This window comes from Protobothrops mucrosquamatus, unplaced genomic scaffold, assembly GCF_001527695.2.
Source record: "Protobothrops mucrosquamatus isolate PMUCROS unplaced genomic scaffold, P.Mucros_1.0 scaffold2371, whole genome shotgun sequence".
In the NCBI taxonomy this organism is placed as follows: domain Eukaryota; kingdom Metazoa; phylum Chordata; class Lepidosauria; order Squamata; family Viperidae; genus Protobothrops; species Protobothrops mucrosquamatus.
This window is the reverse complement of record NW_015388447.1, coordinates 24,598-46,532: the sequence shown is the minus strand read 5'-3', so window position 1 is coordinate 46,532 and position 21,935 is coordinate 24,598. Positions and strand designations below refer to the sequence as shown.

Genomic DNA, 21,935 nt, shown 5'->3' with positions numbered 1-21,935 from the left:
ACTACTATTGAGCAAGGTACCCCCTATACTATACCTGTACATTTGGTTTTTCTTGCCTAAATGTAGAACCTTACTTTTTTCACCATTGAATTTCATTTTGTTAGATAGCGCCCAGTGTTCAAGTCTGTCCAGATCCTCCTGTATCCTAAGCCTGTCTTCTGGAGTGTTGGCTATTCCTGCCAGCTTGGTGTCGTCTGCACATTTGATGAGTTCCCCATCTATCCCCTCGTCCAGATCGTTGATGAAGATGTTGAATAGATAGATAGATAGATAGATAGATAGATAGATAGATAGATAGATAGATAGATAGATAGATGATAGATAGATAGATAGATAGATAGATAGATAGATAGATGATAGATAGATAGATAGATAGATAGATAGATAGATAGATAGATAGATAGATGATAGATAGATAGATAGATAGATAGATAGATGATAGATAGATAGATAGATAGATAGATAGATAGATGATAGATAGATAGATAGATAGATAGAAGATAGATAGATAGATAGATAGATAGATAGATAGATAGATAGATAGATAGATAGATAGATAGATAGATAGATGGATGATATAGACATGATAGGGAGAGAGAGATGATAGGTGATAGATAATAGATAGACAGACAGATATTATAGAAGCTTGAGAGAGAGATTTTGGAAGGGAATGGCAACTGAACTGCAGTGGCTTCTTAATTTACTTTAAACCTGATAATTAGTTGAAATGTGAGGGCATGAAAATTGCATTACAATTCAACAGTTAAAAGATGAGTATCAATAGAATAAATCTGAAAGTAATTCAGTTCTCCTATCTACTTTTTGCAGTGATGTTTATGAATGGTATAAAAAGTTCTGCAGCCTCCAGAATGCAAATCTATCCTAAATTAGAGCCTTTACTTCCTAAGCTTAGCCAATGAGCACCGAACAATTAAGCATGGACAGACACAACAGAACTATAAGTGACCTCAGGCATACATGTAAGGGGAGATTGGTGAACGTAGCCATGCCTGCTCCTGAAAACAAGGCTGAGGATAAATGACTGTGGCTGCTACACAGCTGAATGTCCCTTTTCCTCTTTGTGTCCACAGCAAGAAACAGAGCAGCCCAAGAGGCAGCCCAGTCCCGACGACTGGAACAGCCCCGGCTGGTCAGAACCGGCCCAGACATCCGGCGGTAGGACAGTAAGTTTGCTTCAGGCGGCCTCAGACTCAGCAGATTTGCCCGTTGGCTTCCTCATTCTCCCTGGGTGTAGTTAGAATAACATGCCAGCAGATGGCAGAATGGGACTTGCCTTGCCCAGGTTCAGAAGATTTGGATTGGAATGGGAGACCACGCGGTGAGCCACAGCAGTAGTACAAAAAACAGCCCGTAGGAAAGCCGGATGGTGGGTGTGAAAACTGCCTGGATGGGCCAACATCAATCCCAAAAAACAAGCTTGGCTTGGAGATTGTTTTCATTAAAACGAGGTTGGGGGACACTGGGGGGAATGTTCCAGGGATAACAAGGCATTTGTGGGTCTAGTGTTCCCCTCAAACCTCTGAAAACGATACAGAAAAGCCCCCTTGTTTCTTTGTTCCAGAAGTTTCTGCCCTGAACCTCTTTCATGAGGACTAGAAACTTTCATGAGGACTTAAACATTTCTCTAAATAAACTTCCCAAAACCAGGGGCCTTTCCCCTCCCCTCCAGTTGCAGAAAAGAGACTCATCCAGTTTTTCTAACTCAGTTTGTCTTCCATTTCGTAGATTACCCCCACAGTCTCCGACAGGCAGGACTCCGACTGGAGCAGCTCTGCCTGGGATCTGGAGCCTTCCTGGAGCCCCCCAAAGGGGGGGGATATCCCCACGGAACCGCTCCCCTCCAGCCTCGGCACCAAAGCCGCTGCAGCCCCTCACCAAGACACCAAACTGGCAAGCGAATACAACTGGGGGAGCATCGGCTCTGGGGACAAATCCGATCCGTTTTCCTGTCTGGCTGGGAAGCCACCACCGGAGAGGCAGGTGCGTGGCTATGGGGATGCAGCCTGTCTCGGATGGATTAAACCATGGTTAGGTCAGGGTCGCTAAATGAATTGAGGACTACCTGTACTGCTGAAATTGGCATCAGGGAGGAAAACATAGGCTGGGTATTCATTTTCCTCTGAGCCAGAATGTGGTTGGGATGGTTTATTAGTCTGATTGACTGGTTTCACACAACACATGAAGTTAGTTTGTAGGAAGCCCAGCCTATATTTCAACATGTCACAAACCAGGTCTTCACCTTAAGTCCACCATACGATTCATCAATTTGGACGTCCCTATTCCATCAATATAACACTGGTGTCTTTGTTAATCCTGATTTAGCGTGTAGCTTCACCAGCCTCCTTTGTGAAGTTAGCCATGGTGGTTAATAAACCCTGTTTCATTGCTTAGCATGATGTGTGAATGCAGCCACTTAAGTTTCATTCAGTAAGCCCTTCTTAAACTATTCCATGTGGAAACCTAGCCACTGAATATCTTTCCCTGGATAAAGTAGGGGTTAAAATCAACTTTTTGTGCTGAACCACAGGGACTAGAAACACGAGAATGCAACTTCTTCTGTTCTTAATGATTGAGCAGATCACAACCACACCCTAAACCCTAAATGTAGAGTTGTAGATGGTACAAATGTCAGACCAGCCTTCAAATTCATATATTCGGGGTTTCCTTAGAAAAATGCTGACGCCCTGCGTGAGTGGACCTTCGAGGGAAACTGGGCCACGCTGGACTCGGATCAAGGTATGGTTCCTTCCCATCAGTGCATTTACTCATGGAGTATGGATGTAGTACAGATAATCCTTGACTTATGACCACAAGGGAGCCCAAAGACATTTGTTAAGTGAGTTTTGCCCCATTTTACAGCAATAGCCATGGCCCTTATATACCGCTTCACGGTGCTTTACAGCCCTCGCTAAGTGGTTTACGGGGTCAGCCTCTTGCCCCCAACCATCTGGGTCCTCATTTTACCCACCTTGGAAGGATGGAAGGCGGAGTCAGCCTTGAGCTGGTCAGGATCGAACCACTGGCAGTGAGGAGTGAGTTAGCCTGCAGTGCCGCATTCTAACCACTGCACCACCACGACCTTCCTTGCCACCGTTGTTACGTGAATCACTGCATTCGTTTACCACATGGTTGTTAAGTGAATCTGGCTTCCCCATTGACTTTGCTCGTCAGATGGTCTTAAAAGGGGATCACGTGACCCCAGGACATGGCGACCGTCGTAAATATGAGCCAGTTGCCAAGCGTCTGAATTTTGATCACATGACCCCGGGGAGGCTGCAATGGTCATAAGTGTGAAAAACGGTCATAAGTCGCTTTTTTCAATGCCATTGTAACCTTAATCACTAAATGAACTGTTGTAAGTCAAGGACTACCTGTATTATTGTTATCCTTATTATCTTGTTTACTATTCCTCTTGTTGTTATCATTATTCTGTTGCTTTGAATGTACACTCAAGAGTTTCTTCACCGGACAAAGATTCTTTGTGGGTCTTATCACACTTGGCCAAATAATTCAGTGTAATTTAGTTCAGTTCAATTCAATTCAACTTGGTTATGTTCAATTCAGTTCAATTCCTCTCCGCCTTGGCTACGCTCGGACGGGCTTGGCAGCCCCCCGGCCACTCTCTCTTTCTCCTCTGGATCCACAGGTCCCAGCAAGACAGAGCTGGCCCGGAAGAAGCGGGAAGAGAGGCGCCAGGAAATAGAGGCCCGGCGAGCCGAGAAAAAAGCGGCCAAGGGACCTATGAAGTTGGGGGTCCGGAAATTGGACTGAGACTCGGCCCCACTCGGCCCTTTTCCTCTTTTTCGTTTGGATGGCCTGATGCCTTGAAAGAGGCTGCAAGAAGGAGGCGACTCGTCTGCAACTCTGGTTCCCCAACACAGTTTGGAAAGGGGGCGGGAAATTCGGGGCTCCCCCATCCGGTCTTGCTTGACGTGGGGACGGCCATCCGCACGGCCAGGCCTGGCTGCGCCCGACCTTCGTTTGCCCCCTGCGGGCCAATTTCTCTGGTTTCAAGTAGTGAAAAATAGACTTCCGGAAGGCTTGGGATGAGGGGAAGAGAGTGCTGGATCCATCACAGGGTCTCTTTGCCTCTGTGCGAAGAAAATCAGACTTTTGCACAGAGGCAAAGTACCAGGCGGATGTGTACATACATGAGTGTGTGTGTGAGTGTATGTGTGTGTGCAGGTGATAATCCATGCTTGTTTCATCGGCTGAGACGGAAGCAGAGGAAAAAACTTTGAATGAAAAGCTGCAAGAGGATTCCCACAATCCCTAGCCAATCTCTCTTTCTCTCTCTCTCTTTTTTTCTGTCTTTCTGTCTCTCCTTTCTCTGTCTTTCTCTCTCTTCCTGTCTTTTTTTCTTTCTTTGTCTCTTTCTCTCCTTTCTCTGTCTCTCTGTCTCTGTCTCTTTCTCTTCCCCCCCACCACCTCTGGTTTGCACTTGCAAACCAAATGCCTTTGCTTGGCATGTCAAACTTGGTTAAAGTTGTCTTAATCCTTGGGTGGTTTTGCCTGCAAAGTGCAGCTGCCTCAACGTGGTAGTTTACAAATCTGGAAAATGGGTTAATTCCAAGAGGGAAAAAGTGATGCATTCCCCCCCCCCAGGCATAAATCTTGCAATTTGGCTGGTTTTCAGCAACCAAGGTGGGGGGGGCATATTTTGTTTTTTTCCCCTCAGGGCTATTGAGAATTATGGCTGGAGGGGGGGGGGCAGCAGCGAGAATCTCAATCCCTCTCATGTTTTTTCTTTTAGTAAAATAGCTTGCAAACAACTCTAGGAGATGGTTTGGCACAATTATTTTATTGGTTTTACAACCTGATGAAAATTACACTGGGCTGAAATTTTGGTGAAAACCAGGCTAGGAAAAACATCCTCAGCCTTCTGTTACTCCTCAGATTACTCCAGAATTATTTCAAGAAACAGCCCTTCAGGCAGTTAATGTGATTTTTTTTTAATGTGCATTCACTTCTGTTTAGAAGATGGCTGGAAATAGCTTAGCTTTTTTTTTAAGTAAACATTAAAAAGGTCTGTAAAAGGGTCCTGACCAAAGGTCCTGACTCATGGCTATTTGTGCAACAAGCAGGACAGGGAAGAATTGGTGTGAGCAGTGGGATCCACAAAGCAGCAGTTCCTGTTTCCTCCAAGGTTCAAGGATCTCCTGAGGGGGTAGTGCAGGAAGGACACAGATCCACTGTCCCACCGCAGGATGAAGTGCAGCACAGATGTGGCTTTCCTGCAGCAGACCCAGAGTCCCGCTGCTGCCCGTCCTTCCTCTTTCTCGCCTCCCTAGATAGCAACAAGCAGGTGCATCAAATGAACTGGATGTTCTATTGTAAACTGGCACCAGCGTACGTGTTTCACATGCGGTGCGACTGGGGACCGGCAGATCTGGACCTCTCCTGTCATGTGGTGCTGGTGCTCCTTGGGCTGGACGGAAGACTGGAATCCGAGACCTGTTGTGGGAAAAAGCAAGATCTTAAGAGGGAACTGACCTGGCTTGTACTATTTTAGAGAAGAAACTCCAACTGAAAACAGAAACAGAATAACAGAGTTGGAAGGGGCCTAGGAGGTCTTCTAGTCTAACCCCCTGCACAAGCAGGAGATCTAGACCAAGACCATTCCAGACAAATGGCTGTCCAATCTTTTAAGAAGCCTCCAGTGATGAATCCACAATTCTGGTAGCAAGCCATTCCACTGGTTAATTGTTCTCACTGTTAGGAAGTTTCTCCTTAGTTCCAGGTTGCTTCTCTCCTTGATTAGCTTCCACCCGTTGCTTTCTTGTTCTGCCTTCAGGGGCTTTGGAGAATTGGTGGATCCCTCATCTTTGTGGCAGCCCCTCAAATACTGGATTACTGGTATCATGTCACTCCTGGTCTTTCTTTTCATTAAACTAGACATACCCACTTCCTGCAACCGTTCTTCGTATGTTTTAGCCTCCAGCCCCCTAATCATCTTCGTTGCTCTTCTCTGCACCCTTTCCAGAGTCTCTACATCTTTTTTATAATATGGTGACCAGAACTGGATGCAGCATTCCAAGCGTGGCCTTACCAAGGCATTATAAATCAGAATTAGAATCAGAATAACAGGTGGAAGGGACCTTGTAGGTCATCTAGTGCAATCCCCCACCCAAGCAGGAGACCAGTTTTGTGATGACCAGAACTGGATGCAGAATTCCAAGCGTGGCCTTACCAAGGCTTTGTAAAGGGGCACTAGTACTTCATGTGGACTCGATTCTGTCACTCGGTCAATGCAGCCTAGGATTGTGTTGGCTTTTTGTGGCAGCTCCACTCAACCTCCGCAAGCACCACTTGTGACAGGTCGGGAAACACCCCCCCCCCCCAGTTTTGCACTCAGTTTCCATTTCTGCGTCCCTTACCTCTCCCAGTGACGAAACGTCGGAGAAGAGGGACTGCGGAGACAGAGAGGAGTTGTCGGAGACCGAACTGCCTGTCTTTAGTCTTTCTGTGTGGCAAGAAAACAGAGACGGCAATTAGCAGGAGACTAAAACTGCAGGAGAGTCTTTCTTCCAAGAGAGGCCCTGGATGAGTGGACTTCAGTTCCCAGAGTTCCCCAGAGACCATGGCTACTCCTGAGAATTCTGGGATTTAAAGTCCATGTAGCTGGAAGGCCTGCTGAAAGACCACAACTGCAGTTGCAGGCAGTTGTAACTTGACTTAACAACAGTTTGTTTACTGACCTTTAGAAGGTACAAGGGCACTGAAAAAAAATGTCTCATGACTGTTTTTCACGCTTATGACTGCTTCAGCATCCCGATGGACACGTGATCCAAATTCAGATGCTTAGCAACTAACTCATATTTATGACAGTTGCAGAGTCCTGGGTTCATGTGATCCCCTTTTGCGACCTGACAAGCAAAGTCAATGGGGAGGCCAGATTCGCTTAACAACTGGGTTATTAACCTAACAAACTGAAATGATTCACTTAACAACTGTGGCAAGAAAGGTCGCAAAATGGGGCAAAACTCAGTAACAGAACGCTTGGGCTCAATTGTCATAAGTTGAGGACTACCCGTATTCCCCACCCCACTGCTCTAGGACCCCTTAAAATCCCCCTGCCCAAATCCCACGTGGCCCTTATTTCCCAGCGTGCTTCTTACGGAAGGAAGCAGGGCCCAGAGGGGTCCCGTTGTGGCCCTCAAGCAACGGCCGCCGCATCTCGGAGAGGCTGCTGCAGCGCATTCGAACATCGGCCTCCCGCCTCTTCTCTTCCTGCGCCTGGGTGTGGGTCAAGGTTGCAGGGTGGAGAATAAACAGTGTTGAGTTGGAAGGACTGCAAGGCGAATTGTCTACAACAGTAGTTTTAAGAAATGCCCAATTCTTGCGTGCAGTAATTTTAAAATCAATTTGAATAGAGCTGGAAGGGACCTTGGAGGTCTTCTAGTCCAGCCCCCTCTGCAATGAGAAGACCCTATACCAGGGGTAGGCAACCTTGGCTCTTTTATGACTCATGGACTTCAAGTCCCAGCTGGCTCAGGAATTCTGGGAGTTGAAGTCCATGAGTCATAAAAGAGCCAAGGTTGCCTACCCCTGCCTTATACTATTCCAGACAGGTGGCTGTCCAGCCTCTTCTTAAAAACCTCCAGTGATGGGAGCATCCACAGCTTCTGGTGGCAAGCCGTTCCACTGGTTAATTGTCCTCACTGTTAGGAAGTTTCTTCTTAATTCCAGGTCGCTTCTCTCCTTAATTAGTTTCCATCAATTGTTTCTTGTCCTGCCTTTTGGTGCTTTGGAAGTAAGTTCACCCCCCCCACACACACACATACCTTTGTGGCAGCCCCTCAAGTACTGGAATACTGCTATCATGACACTCCTAGTCCTTCTTTTTGCTAGACTGGCCATTCCCAAATCCTGCAGCCGATCTTCGTATGTTTTAGTCTTCTTTGCACTTTTACCAAAGTCTCAACATCTTTTTTGTAATGTGACCAAAACAGGTATAAAGGGGTGCTAATATTTCACCTGATTTGGATTCTATGCCTAATGGATCATAGATCACAACAGGGCAGTTCATTTCTTGTGCTGGGGCTGCAAAACTGAAGATTTGCAGGCTGGGCTTGCCTCTTTACAACCAAACCATCATTTGGTCAACCGTGGGTTTTGCTATCAATCATGGTCTAGACCAGCTGCTCCCGAACATTTTGGACTTGGGGCCCCTTTGTATTCTTAAAAATGATGGGAGGACCGCAAAGAGCATTGGTTCATGTGGGTTATGTCTATTGATATTTATTGTGTTAGAAATAGAAGTTTTAATATGTTTACTTCACTTTGGGGACACCCATGAGCCCCCAAACCCCAGTTTGAGGGGCACAGGTTTAGGTGATACAAGACATTTATAATAAACTGTGGCTTGTGGATTACAGCTATTGGTTTCACTCTGGCATTAAGTCAGAAGGGGACAAAATATGATTGTCTTTTGTGGCACCCCCTGATTCCCCAGAACGAGGTGCCAAGCCTTTGCAAATTGGGCGGGGGGGGGGGACTGTTTTAAGAGGCAAATAGCACCTGCAGTTGTAGATTCACATCCACCTTATTCTATTGCCCTCACACAACCCTGTCAGTCAAACGTGAGCTGACTCATGTTGTGGGCTTGGCGCAACACACTCTGATTGAGCCACTGGATCACCTGCCTGATCCAACGGGAGGGAAGCTGGTGAGAGATTGGGAGAAATCAGCTGTGTAAAGCAATGGTCCCCAATATTTCTGGCTTTGCAGACCAGCCGTGGGTGGGGAGGAAACGGTTCCGTGCGAGCAGCAGGTGAGCATCTGCACCTGGGCCTTGCACGGCCTGGTTCCAAACGAGCCATGGCCAGTGCCAGTTGGGGTTGGGGACCCCTGATGTAAAGGGTAGCAGAACCGCGGTGACTCACCAAGTGTAGATCCTGTAGTTGATGCTGCTTTTCACTCGGCCCGACGTGGACCAGGTGGTTGAAGTTGCTCGGGGAAGAAATGAGTGTGGCGCGGAGGCTGGGGTTGCGCATCATCTCTCTGTGGGAGACAGCGGGGCAGAGTCTAGCATGGGGATGTCAAGACTGATGCGCCCTTTCGCCTCCATTTTCTCCCTTCACTCATAGTTTGACAAAATCGTGGAATGCAAAAGTGGGAGGGATGATAGCTAGGCAACCGTGGGTCTCTGACATTTCGCTTCTCATCCAAGAAGCTTCTTCAGCTCTGACTGGACGGTGGGGAATGGAAGGGTTTACATTCCTTGCAGACAGCTGATCATTTGCATTCCTTTAGAGAGTCATTGAGGCCACTTGGAGGTTTATCTGTGTCCTCAGGATCATCTGAATGGTGCAAATGGATGTGGACTCTTATTGGAACTGCTGAAAGGACAGTGTTGCACACCCATTTGCACCACTCAGGTGACCCTGAGGACACAGGTAAACCTCCAAGTGGCCTCAATTGACTCTCTAAAAGGATGCAAATGACCAGTGTCTGCAAGGAGTATAAATCCTTCCATTCCCCACCATCCAAGAAACTTCTTGGATGAGAAGTGAAACGTCTTCAAAGAAAAACAAGAAAGTCCAGTTGCCTCTTGAAAAAGCACCTTTGGGACAACCAGGATTACAATTAACCAAATTTGGCCTGTAATGCAAACTTTTCACTGAAAACGTCACCGGATTTCGCAACAGCCTGTGTAATTTCTGAATAGCAGTGGTCACAAAATCCCCAGGCTGCCCCCTCCGATCAGCCTCACCTCCTCTGATGTTGCGATTCCTCCTCAGAGATCCGGAAAGAAAAGCATCGCTTGTGTCTAGTTCTCATGAGGTACCGCCGGCTGTTATCGGTGGTTTTGGGGATTTCAAACTCATCCTGGTCTGAAGAAGGAAGGAAATTCAGGCTCGTCACATCAAATTTAGATGCGCCTATGTCAGTGAATGATTTAAGTGAATCGTGCAACGTGCAAAGTGCCAGCTTGGCTAATTCTAACTGGGATTGGCTTGTCTGTGATCACAAACTCAGCCACTTTGATTAGCAATCCTCGACTTAACAGCAGTTCACTGAAGTCTCAACGTCACTGAAAAAAGTGACTTATGACCATTTTTCACTTAACGACCATTGCAGCATCCCCATAGTCACATGATTTACATTTGGATGTTTGGCAACCGACTCACATTTATGACAGTCGCAGAGTGTCCTGGGGTCACTTGATCCCCTTTTGCGACCTTCTGACAAGCAAAGTCAGTGGGGAAGAAGCCAGGTTAAGAATTCAACAACTGCAGTGATTCACTTAACAAATGTAAGCAAGAAAAGTTGTAACATGGAGCAAAGCTCACTTAACACATTTCTCACTTAGCAACATAAATGATGGACTTAATTGTGGTGGTAAGTAAAGGACTCCCTGTCATTTGTACTGTATTGCAATTTTAATGTGATTTTATTTATATATACATACATACAGTAGATACACACACACACACACACACATATATATATACAGAAAGTTTTTCAGACAGATTGATTGCACCTTTGGCATTTTGACTGCTATACTGCAGTTCTACTTTTTTTATAATCTCTTTTGCCTTGCAGCCCCCCAACTAGGGGCGTTAAGCAGGCTCAAGTCGCTACTGCGATACATTACAAATTCAGATTTCTTTTTGCTGACAAAAGTTAAAGATTTAAGTGGGAGACTAGTATAGCTATTTCGGACTCGTGTGTGTGTGTGTGTGTGTGTGTATGTGTATATATATATTTATTTCTGGTTTTGTTTTGATGTAAGCCGCCCAGTGAGCTGGGTGGCCAGCAAATTTAATAAATAAATAAATAAATCCGGGGACCCACAAACGAGGTACATTCAGACCCAGGTCAAGAGTGTTGTGCCAATGCAGCTCCCATTCCCTCTGCAAAGTCCTGGTTCTCCCACTTTACCTGCTTCGTGGACCCTCCTTACCTGCGCCTTTGTTTCTGAGGTAGGTCAGATGGACTTTTTCACTCCCGAAGGTGCACAAGGAGCCTTCGGGATTCAGTGCGCGCACCTGACCGGAGAACAAAGGGATCAACAACTGTCGTTCATCTCTCCCGAATCCCAAACCCACCAGTGGGCCAACGGCCTCCACTCTCCTGCTATAGCTTCAACATCAAGGAGGGACACAGGACAACACACACACACACACACCTCAAATACACACACACACACACAAAGGACAACCATCCTTGCCTATCGCAAACAAGCCAACCCCAATCTAGAATCAAAGAGAAAAACGTTTTGGGAACAGATGCAGTGGTGGGATTCAGCCAGTTCACACCACTTCGGTAGAACTGGTAGCTAATTTTTTGTTGCCCAGGCCCAGAATGGACTTCCGGAAGCAGCATCCACACAGAGAACCCGGTTGTTCACCTATTTGAATCCCAGCACTGAACGGATGGGTTGTGTATCACACCCCTGGCACCTCCTTCGAGACACCCCATTCTCCCTCATACGGAGCCACCTGGTCTTGGAAGAAGCAGGACTGGGTACGACGACATGGCACCTGCCTCATTCACATACAGGTAGTCCTTGACTTACAACCATTCAATTACTGACCATTCAAAGTTACAACGGCAATGTAAAGGGGGACTTACGACTGTTTTTCACACTTACGATCGTTGCAGCATCCCCATGGTCAAGCGATCAAAATTTGGATACTTGGCAATTGACTCATATTTATGACGGTCGCAGTGTCCCGGAGTCACGTGATCCCCTTTTGCAACCATCTGACAAGCAAAGTCACGGGAAGCCAGATTCATTTAACAATCGTGTTGCTAACTTAACAACTGCAGTGATTCCCTTAACAACTGTGGCAAGAAAAGTCGTAAAATGGGGCAAAACTCACTTAACTTGCTTAGCCACAGAAAGTTCGCCAAAGGGGATCACATGACCCCAGGACAATGCAACAATCATAAATATGAGTCAGTTGCCAAGTGTCCAAATTTTGATCACATGACCACGGGGATGCTGCAACGGTCGTGTGAAAAACGGTCATACGTCCCTTTTTTCAAAGCTGTTGTAACTTCAAACGGTCACTAAACAGATGATTGTAAATCAAGGACTCAGCTTAAAGGCATCCACCCTATCAAACTACTTTATGTCCGGGAATGCAGGCCTTTCGGGCAGCAGCCTCACACCCACAGCATCCATTTTGTGAAAGCTCTCGTGGCTGGCTGATTGCTGATTTAGTGCCTCTTTCATTTACTAGGGTTTTAACCTATTGTTGTTTGGGGGATAGAGAACATGGCAGCCACCTTTTTCAGGAAGATGGTCTGAATCCATTCGGCCTTCCGGACGTCAAATATATCCAGGCTGTTTTCGCTGAATACTGACAAATAAGGGGCATTATAGCCTGAAATGGAAAAGAGGATGGGGTTAACGCCGGTGTGCCCAGTCTGCCCCTCATTCCTGCAGCTATCCACATCCTGCTGCAATCCTGCCAATTACACTGCAATCAGCTTAATGCTGGTTTATCAAATAAGCCACAATGCACTGGGCTTTGTAGCCAAGGGGTTGAGGGCCACTTCAGCATTTGCCTCATTTCATTGACATCAAATTAGAATTACAATTGAAATTATTATTCGTTAATGAACATCCTAATCACTCCTTCCGATGCATTCAAAACAAGAGCGGCATCAGTCACCAATTGTAGCACTCAGCACCCAGGGACATGGACAGATCCCACGAGAAGGGATGAACCACAGCACCCATCATCCCCAGCCAAAGCTGCCCCCCCCAAATCTGCAACCCACTCACAGCAGCTGAGAGGAGCGGCCGGCCACATCAGCTCCTGGGAACGGCTGCGGTGGCCATGTGCGTCCACATAGAGGCCGAAACCACTGAAGCACAAGATGAATTCACTCAGGCTGACCTCCATGGCTTTTAGTGCTTCCATCTGGGCCACGGCCGAGGCCCGGACATCGTCCGCGTGGGGCAGACTGACTGGGGACCCTTCGTTGAGCAGAGGATAGAGAGAGAAGCCAGATGGATAGCCCACGCAGAGCCGGTCCCCCAGCACATCTAGGCACTGGACATAGCCCGGCGCTTGGATCTCCTTAATACGACGGTAGGGTGGGTGCGTGGCGGTCAGCTGAAAGCAGAGGACCTGGCGTTTGCAGGCCACGCAGAGCACGGGGGTCGTGTTGCAGCAGATCAGCCCCACCGCCACTGCCTGGCAACCTTTGGCCTCCACCATCTTGGTTCCCAGTGCCTCGGGAGTCTCCAGCTCTGCCCACGAGAAGATGCGAACCCCGTGGTTCTTGCCACAGAGCACGGAGAGCAGCTGAGCTTCAGGGGAGACCAGCAAGAGCTGCACCCGCCGGCAGTCGCCCAGCTGCAGCACATCTGGAGGGGAGAAAAGGGGATGAGACTCATGGTCAGGGGTCGGCAGCTGCAGCCATCCCAGCACCCTCCGGGCAGACTGGTGGAAAATCAGGAGCAGGAAAATTATGGTGTGAACAATCAAAGGAAATACAGGTAGTCCTTGACTTAGCACCATTTGCTTAGTGACCGAAATTACAATGGCACTGAAAAAAGTGACGGATGACCATTTTTCACATTTCTGACCATTGCAGCATCCCCATGGTCACGTGATCAAAATTCAGTGTCAGGTCCACCATGCTGGTGTCCTGCCATTCTGTTGGGGGGGAGGAGGAGGAGGAGGCTCTGCTGGCATTCGTCATATGCTTTTGCTTTTGCAGTAACCGCTTGGGAATTAGGGAGGGGGATTGTCTTCAGAAATGAAGCAGACTCCTTCCCAGCCAGTTCCAGCCTGGTTCCAAGACCTCTGTGCCCTAAGGACCTGTTATCTGCCTTGCACCTCAGCATTCTCAAAACAAACTTGTGGCATCACATAGCCTGCCAGTGGTCTGGTCAGAGGGGGCTAGATTTTGGAATGGGAAAAATTGCTTGGTGCGTTGCACGGACTCTTAGATTCCGCCTAACTTTACTGCATCTACTTTCTCTCAGTAAACATTCTTTTGATTAACCTTAATGGAGTCAAGAGTCATGCTTTCCTGAGATGACCAGCTGGGCCACCTGGCAGCTGACTCATAGTTATGACGGTTGCAGTGTCCCCTTTTGCAATCTTTTGACAAGCAAAATCAGTGGGGAACTTGTTATTAACGGCAGTCATTTACTTAACCACAGTGGCAAGAAAGGTCGTAAAATGTGCGTGTGTGGGGGGAAATCACTTAACAACTGTCTTGCTTGGCAAGCAAAATTTTCGGCTCAGTGGTGGTCGTTAAGTTGAGGACTACCTGTATCATGTTGCTTTAAAAACAAACGAGACGATTTAGCTTGCTTCCCAAATCAGCTAGTTTCTAGCTTTGCACAACAATTCATACACAAGTACAGGGAGTTCTTGACTTAGGACCACAATGGAGCCGAAAAATTTCGCTTGCTGTTGTGAATTCAGTTGTGCCTCATTTTACAACCTTGCCATAGTGGTTAAGCGAATCCCTGAAAGTGGTGAGTCATGCGTTTCTTAAGTGAATCTGGCTTTCCCCATTGACTTTGCTTGTCAGAAGCCAGCTTGGAAGGTCACAAGTGGCCCTAACCCTTGTGTTCTGAATCGTATAGCTCTATGTAACCCTAACTAGAGAGCATGTATCAGTATGTTAGAATATCTGACATTTATTGGGTTAAGTATTGGGTTAAGTGCTGGTTTTGTTAATGGGTCAGTGGGAGGAGTTTCTAAAGGGCATTGGGAGACTTCCTGGACACAAGCCAGATTGGAATGCCTTTGTTCACCCAGCCTCATGGCTCCTAGCCACACGGCTTGGAGATCCTATGCCAACATGTGATGCTTATGCAGAAGAAGAGGGGAAAATCCATTATCAATTTACCTATAGGAATGGACAAGAGATGTATTTTCCAGAAGTAACAACCACAGCATAAATGCAAGTATTCTGATTAAAATATATTTTTTGTTATGCAATCATTTCTATTGAGTTATCTGTCTGTCCTAGATTGAACTGAAAGCAATGTGTTCTGTCTGGAACAGAACAGTAAATTGGGCAGGGCAACCATCATAAATACAGGCTACTTCTCAGGTGTCCTGATTTTGATCACGTGACCTTAGGGATGCTTCAACAGTCATAAGTGTGAAAAAGGGTCATAAGTCACTTTTTCAGTGCCGTTGTAACTTCAAATGATCACTAAATAAATGGTTGTAAGTCAAGGACTACCTATAGGCCTCGACATAAGACCATTTTTAGTGACCTAAGTTATGACGGCACTGAAAAAAATGTCTTATAACCAGTCCTCGCACTTACAGCCGTCATTCCCTTCCCACAGACCCAGGATCAAAATTTAGACGCCTGGTGACCAAGCGTGTATTTACAATGGTTGCAGCATCCCGGGGTCACATGATTATGCTCTGCAACTTTGAATTCGCTTAATCACCATAGGATTCGCTTAGTGACCACAGCAAAAAAGGTTGCAAAATGGGATTCACTTATCAACTGCATCGCTTAGTGATGAAGGTTCCAATCCCAATTGTTGTTGTGAGTCAAGGACTAACCTGTATGCTAAGCCTGTAAAAGAAACTACAAGATCAACCATAACCAACTCTCAGTGTGTGTGTGAGAGAGAGAGGGGGGGAGGGAGGGAGGGAGAAAGAGAGAGATGGAGAGAGAAATAGCTCAGATCAGCTGGGACCAAGTGGATTGCTCACCGTTTGTCCTGAGATTAACAAGGAAAACTCCGTCATCCGTACCCAGAGCAAGACGATCCCTGTCTGCAAAAACAGACACACCATCACAATTAGAGTAGTCCAGCCCCAGGCCGCAGCCTGTTTGGAACTGGGCCACTCAAGTGGTGGGCGAGCTCTCGCAGCTGGGCGGGCACTCATGTGGGAAGCTGCATTTGCATGAGCAGCACCTTCGTGCACTCACCACTTCTGTAAATTGAGCTGTGCGTAGGAGCATGTACACCCACTGCTTGCACGGAGCCATCCCCTCCCCCCGCCAGTCTGTAAACTGGAAAGATTGGAGACTCCTAGGGTGGTCCACCGCAAATCAAGGCCGTTGTTCCTGCTCCAGAGACAATGCCCTGGAGGAGCAGAACAGACCTACCCACTCCAACCCCCAGAACCGTATTTCAGGCAGCACCTATGATTGCAGCTGAGAGGGCATGGGGGATGAAGGGCAGCCCGTTGTCGTAGGCCTCCTTCAGCACATAGACTGTGCGTTCGCAGTGCCGGTTCTGTCGCAGGAGCTGGTGCAGCTCGCTCAGCACCTGCGTCCACCTCCGCATCTCTGCCTCGCTGTCGGCCAGGAAGAGCATGGAGCTGGTGGTGGGAGGGCAGGAGAGCTGGGCGGACGTCACCTGTGGAAGGAATGGGGTGAGCAAGTGGATGCCAGCCGGTGCCCAGCAAAGCTGGACACTGCAAGCTAAGGAGATGGACGGCACACAGGAACAAATGTGGAAGCATATTAAAAACAGCTGGGGCCACTTCTGGACTTTGTGTTTGAGTTGGAAAAGAATGAAACTTTGTTTTGGGTTCTGTTTGTTGCTATAGAAATGGCTATCATATAAAGGTAGCCTTCAATTTACAACAGTTCATTTAGTGGCCATACAGTTACAACGGCACTGAAAAAAACGTGACTTATGACCATTTTTGACACTTATGACCTTTGGACACGTGATCAAAATGCTTTGTAACTGTCAAGTCTTTATGATCGTTGCATTGTGATCCCCTTTTGTGACCTTCTGACAGGCAAAGTCAGTGGGGAAGCCAGATTCACTAAACAACCTTGTTACTAATTTAACAACTGCAGTGATTCACTCAACTGTGGCAACAAAGGTCGTAAAATGGGACAAAACTCACAAAAAATGTTTCGCTTAGCAACAGAAATTTGAGGCTCAATTGTGGTCGTAAGTCAAGGATTAGCTATATATAGTATCTTGTAAAAATAAAAAGCTGAGGCTGTATGCTATTATCTTATTCTATTGTGCTAAAAAGAGTCGGAAGTCAATGGGTTTTTTTTCTTTTCCCCTATACTTTTTCCTCCTCAACTTTCCCATTATTTTTATTTTTCTTGGTATTTCATATTTTGATATACTAGTAAAAATATGAATGTACGAAAACAGCAGAGGCTTTGACCACACCCTTGTGGCCACTATCTTGACTTTTTTGACCGTACTGCCTTCAGGCATTTTCAAATCCTGCTTTTTCAGAGGCTTCCCCCCTCCCCAAACCTGGCACAGACCCCCTTTTTGAGCTTTAACCCTGGGAAGCTCCACTTGGTGGTGATAAGGAACTCAGCAGCTGCCCCACATGGAGAAACCTCAGTTTAGGATCCCTGTTATTTTTGCAAGTGAGCTGGAATATCCTCGTTGGCCACTCAACCGGTCTCATTCATTTCTCTGAGGTCTTGCATTAACCGCAACTCAAAGCATCAGCAAAGTCCCCATTGAAATAAGATAGCACCGGACAAAGGTATTCCCATTTTAGACATTTCTCGTCCCTTCTGGTTCTTACCCGGAAGATGCAAGGCACATCTTTATTGCTGGCATGGATGACATCAGAGGCCAGGACAGGAGCCACGGAAAACTGCTCATCCCTATCATCAGGATAAAAACAGGTGAGAAAAAAAATGTACCCAGTTCCTCCTGAAGTGTGACTAACAATAACAGAATAACAGAGTAGGAAGGGACCTTTGAGGTTTTCTAGTCAACCCCTGCTCAAGCAGGAGACCTTGTACCATTTTGGACAAATGGCTGCCCAGTCTCTTCTTAAAACCTCCAGGAGCCACAACTTAAGATAAGTCATTTCATTATTTGTTCTCATGGTCAGGAAATTTCTCCTCGGTTCCAGGTTGCTTCTCTCCTTGATTAGTTTCCATCCATTGCTTCTTGTCCTGCCTTCAGGGGCTTTGGAGAATAGGTTGACCCCCTCTTCTTTGGGGCAGCCCCTCAAATTACTGGAATACTACCATCATGTTGCCCTTTGTCCTTCTCTTCATTAGACTACAGACTAATCCAATTCCTGCAACCGTTCTTCATATGTTTTAGTTTCCAGGCCTCTAATCATCTTTGCTGCTCTTCTCTGCACTCTTTCCAGAGTCTCAACATCTTTTTAGTATAAGTGAGTAGAGAAAATGGCAAAAGGTAATATCATAGAGGTTGGGAACTTCCATCTCAGGAGCCTAATCTGACCCATCAATTTGACCCATGCCTCAAATTCCTCTGAGCCAATCTATGAATCATCGCTGGGTTTGCCTAAGATATCTGACAAGGCCGCCAACAATCTAACCCAGAGCTTCTCAACCTTGGCAACCTGAAGATAGGTGGGCTTCAACTCTCAGAATTCCCTAGCCAGAATATATACTCACCGCATATCTGTGACATGCATGANTCCTCAGGGTGCCGTCGGCCAAACAATGTCGGCTGGCGACCCCCAGGGGGAGGGCCTTCTCTGTGGGTGCCCCCACCCTCTGGAACGAACTACCCCCCGAGATCCGGACGATTCCGGATCTCCTTACTTTCCGCCGTGCCCTCAAGACATGGCTTTTCCAGCAAGCGGGCCTGACCTAGGGAGGATTTTATTTAGGGATAATTTTAAGAATAATTTTAATAGAAATACAGCTTCAAATATTTGGTTTTTAATTTGGTTTTATAGGGGTTTATATTTTTTGTTTTTGTACTTGTGCTTGTTTTAATATGCTGTGCACCGCCCTGAGTCCTGCGGGAGAAGGGTGGTATATAAATTAAATTATTATTATTATTATTATTATTAATGTGTTCTGTCTGGAACAGAACAGTAAATTGGGCAGGGCAACCGTCATAAATACAGGCTACTTCTCAGGTGTCCTGATTTTGATCACGTGACCTTAGGGATGCTTCAACATAAGTGTGAAAAAGGGTCATAAGTCACTTTTTCAGTGCCGTTGTAACTTCAAATGATCACTAAATAAATGGTTGTAAGTCAAGGACTACCTATAGGCCTCGACATAAGACCATTTTTAGTGGCCTAAGTTATGACGGCACTGAAAAAAATGTCTTATAACCAGTCCTCGCACTTACAGCCGTCATTCCCTTCCCACAGACCCAGGATCAAAATTTAGACACCTGGTGACCAAGCGTGTATTTACGATGGTTGCAGCATCCCGGGGTCACATGATCATGCTCTGCAACTTTGAATTCGCTTAATCACCATAGGATTCGCTTAGTGACCACAGCAAAAAAGGTTGCAAAATGGGATTCACTTATCAACTGCATCGCTTAGTGATGAAGGTTCCAATCCCAACTGTCGTTGTGAGTCAAGGACTAACCTGTATGCTAAGCCTGTAAAAGAAACTACAAGATCAACCATAACCAACTCTCAATGTGTGTGTGAGAGAGAGGGGGGGGGAGGGAGGGAGGGAGAAAGAGAGAGATGGAGAGAGAAATAGCTCAGATCAGCTGGGACCAAGTGGATTGCTCACCGTTTGTCCTGAGATTAACAAGGAAAACTCCGTCATCCGTACCCAGAGCAAGACGATCCCTGTCTGCAAAAACAGACACACCATCACAATTAGAGTAGTCCAGCCCCAGGCCGCAGCCTGTTTGGAACTGGGCCACTCAAGTGGTGGGCGAGCTCTCGCAGCTGGGCGGGCGCTCATGTGGGAAGCTGCATTTGCATGAGCAGCACCTTTGTGCACTCACCACTTGTGTAAATTGAGCTGTGCGTAGGAGCATGTACACCCACTGCTTGCACGGAGCCATCCCCTCCCCCCACCAGTCTGTAAACTGGAAAGACTGGAGACTCCTAGGGTGGTCCACCGCAAATCAAGGCCGTTGTTCCTGCTCCAGAGACAATGCCCTGGAGGAGCAGAACAGACCTACCCACTCCAACCCCCAGAACCGTATTTCAGGCAGCACCTATGATTGCAGCTGAGAGGGCATGGGGGATGAAGGGCAGCCCGTTGTCGTAGGCCTCCTTCAGCACATAGACTGCGCGTTCGCAGTGCCGGTTCTGTCGCAGGAGCTGGTGCAGCTCGCTCAGCACCTGCGTCCACCTCCGCATCTCTGCCTCGCTGTCGGCCAGGAAGAGCATGGAGCTGGTGGTGGGAGGGCAGGAGAGCTGGGCGGACGTCACCTGTGGAAGGAATGGGGTGAGCAAGTGGATGCCAGCCGGTGCCCAGCAAAGCTGGACACTGCAAGCTAAGGAGATGGACGGCACACAGGAACAAATGTGGAAGCATATTAAAAACAGCTGGGGCCACTTCTGGACTTTGTGTTTGAGTTGGAAAAGAATGAAACTTTGTTTTGGGTTCTGTTTGTTGCTATAGAAATGGCTATCATATAAAGGTAGCCTTCAATTTACAACAGTTCATTTAGTGGCCATACAGTTACAACGGCACTGGAAAAAACGTGACTTATGACCATTTTTGACACTTATGACCTTTGGACACGTGATCAAAATGCTTGGTAACTGTCAAGTCTTTATGATCGTTGCATTGTGATCCCCTTTTGTGACCTTCTGACAGGCAAAGTCAGTGGGGAAGCCAGATTCACTAAACAACCTTGTTACTAATTTAACAACTGCAGTGATTCCCTCAACTGTGGCAACAAAGGTCGTAAAATGGGACAAAACTCACAAAAAATGTTTCGCTTAGCAACAGAAATTTGAGGCTCAATTGTGGTCGTAAGTCAAGGATTAGCTATATATAGTATCTTGTAAAAATAAAAAGCTGAGGCTGTATGCTATTATCGTATTCTATTGTGCTAAAAAGAGTCGGAAGTCAATGGTTTTTTTTTTCTTTTCCCCTATACTTTTTCCTCCTCAACTTTCCCATTATTTTTATTTTTCTTGGTATTTCATATTTTGATATAGTAGTAAAAATATGAATGTACGAAAACAGCAGAGGCTTCGACCACACCCTTGTGGCCACTATCTTGCCTTTTTTGACCGTACTGCCTTCAGGCATTTTCAAATCCTGCTTTTTCAGAGGCTTCCCCCCTCCCCAAACCTGGCACAGACCCCCTTTTTGAGCTTTAACCCTGGGATGCTCCACTTGGTGGTGATAAGGAACTCAGCCGCTGCCCCACATGGAGAAACCTCAGTTTAGGATCCCTGTTATTTTTGCAAGTGAGCTGGAATATCCTCGTTGGCCACTCAACCGGTCTCATTCATTTCTCTGAGGTCTTGCATTAACCACAACTCAAAGCATCAGCAAAGTCCCCATTGAAATAAGATAGCACCGGACAAAGGTATTCCCATTTTAGACATTTCTCGTCCCTTCTGGTTCTTACCCGGAAGATGCAAGGCACATCTTTATTGTTGGCATGGATGACATCAGAGGCCAGGACAGGAGCCACGGAAAACTGCTCATCCCTATCGTCAGGATAAAAACAGGTGAGAAAAAAAATGCACCCAGTTCCTCCTGAAGTGTGACTAAGAATAACAGAATAACAGAGTAGGAAGGGACCTTTGAGGTTTTCTAGTCAACCCCTGCTCAAGCAGGAGACCTTGTACCATTTTGGACAAATGGCTGTCCAGTCTCTTCTTAAAACCTCCAGGAGCCACAACTTAAGATGGACCTAGGTATTTGCAAGACCGCCTCCTACCAAACACCTCCCTTCGACGAGTCTGCTCCCACAGAGAGGGCCTCCTTAGAGTGCCGTCGGCCAGACAATGCCGGCTGGCAACCCCCAGGGGGAGAGCCTTCTCTGTGGCAGCTCCTGCCCTCTGGAATGACCTACCCCCCAACCTACGTACAGTTGCGGACCTGTGCCTTTTTTGCCGAGCCCTGAAGGCCCATCTATTCCGTGCGGCCGGCCTGGCGTAGTTTGATTATGTTTTAGTGGGGGTTTTGTATGGGGTGTTTTTAGAACAGGCCTGTTATTTAATTCGATTTTAGCACAGAAACTATTTATTTATTATTGTGGTTTTTAGTATCGCCTGTTCACCGCCCTGAGTCCCGTAAGGGAGATAGGGCGG

At 46.8% G+C, this 21,935-nt stretch overlaps 2 protein-coding genes across 2 annotated transcripts in view; one reads left to right on the top strand and one right to left on the bottom strand.

Annotated features, from left to right (window-relative positions):
- Positions 1–3,801, top strand: part of SCYL1 (SCY1 like pseudokinase 1) — a 30,169-nt gene extending 26,368 nt beyond the window's left edge. The window contains exons 15-18 of the mRNA XM_015824829.1: positions 1,092–1,184; positions 1,747–2,001; positions 2,691–2,757; positions 3,668–3,801. Of these exons, the coding sequence (XP_015680315.1) occupies positions 1,092–1,184; positions 1,747–2,001; positions 2,691–2,757; positions 3,668–3,792 (540 nt within the window). The 3' untranslated portion in view covers positions 3,793–3,801. The remainder of the gene's footprint in view (positions 1–1,091; positions 1,185–1,746; positions 2,002–2,690; positions 2,758–3,667) is intronic.
- Positions 3,802–3,849: 48 nt separating this feature from the next.
- CDC42BPG (CDC42 binding protein kinase gamma) overlaps positions 3,850–21,935 on the bottom strand; it is a gene marked incomplete at its 5' end in the record, with an annotated part of 42,596 nt that continues 24,510 nt past the window's right edge. The window contains 11 exons of the mRNA XM_015824828.2: positions 3,850–5,475; positions 6,399–6,484; positions 7,140–7,257; positions 8,907–9,024; positions 9,737–9,857; positions 10,931–11,015; positions 12,262–12,359; positions 12,764–13,351; positions 19,438–19,500; positions 19,874–20,090; positions 21,248–21,329. Of these exons, the coding sequence (XP_015680314.1) occupies positions 5,425–5,475; positions 6,399–6,484; positions 7,140–7,257; positions 8,907–9,024; positions 9,737–9,857; positions 10,931–11,015; positions 12,262–12,359; positions 12,764–13,351; positions 19,438–19,500; positions 19,874–20,090; positions 21,248–21,329 (1,627 nt within the window). The remainder of the gene's footprint in view (positions 5,476–6,398; positions 6,485–7,139; positions 7,258–8,906; positions 9,025–9,736; positions 9,858–10,930; positions 11,016–12,261; positions 12,360–12,763; positions 13,352–19,437; positions 19,501–19,873; positions 20,091–21,247; positions 21,330–21,935) is intronic.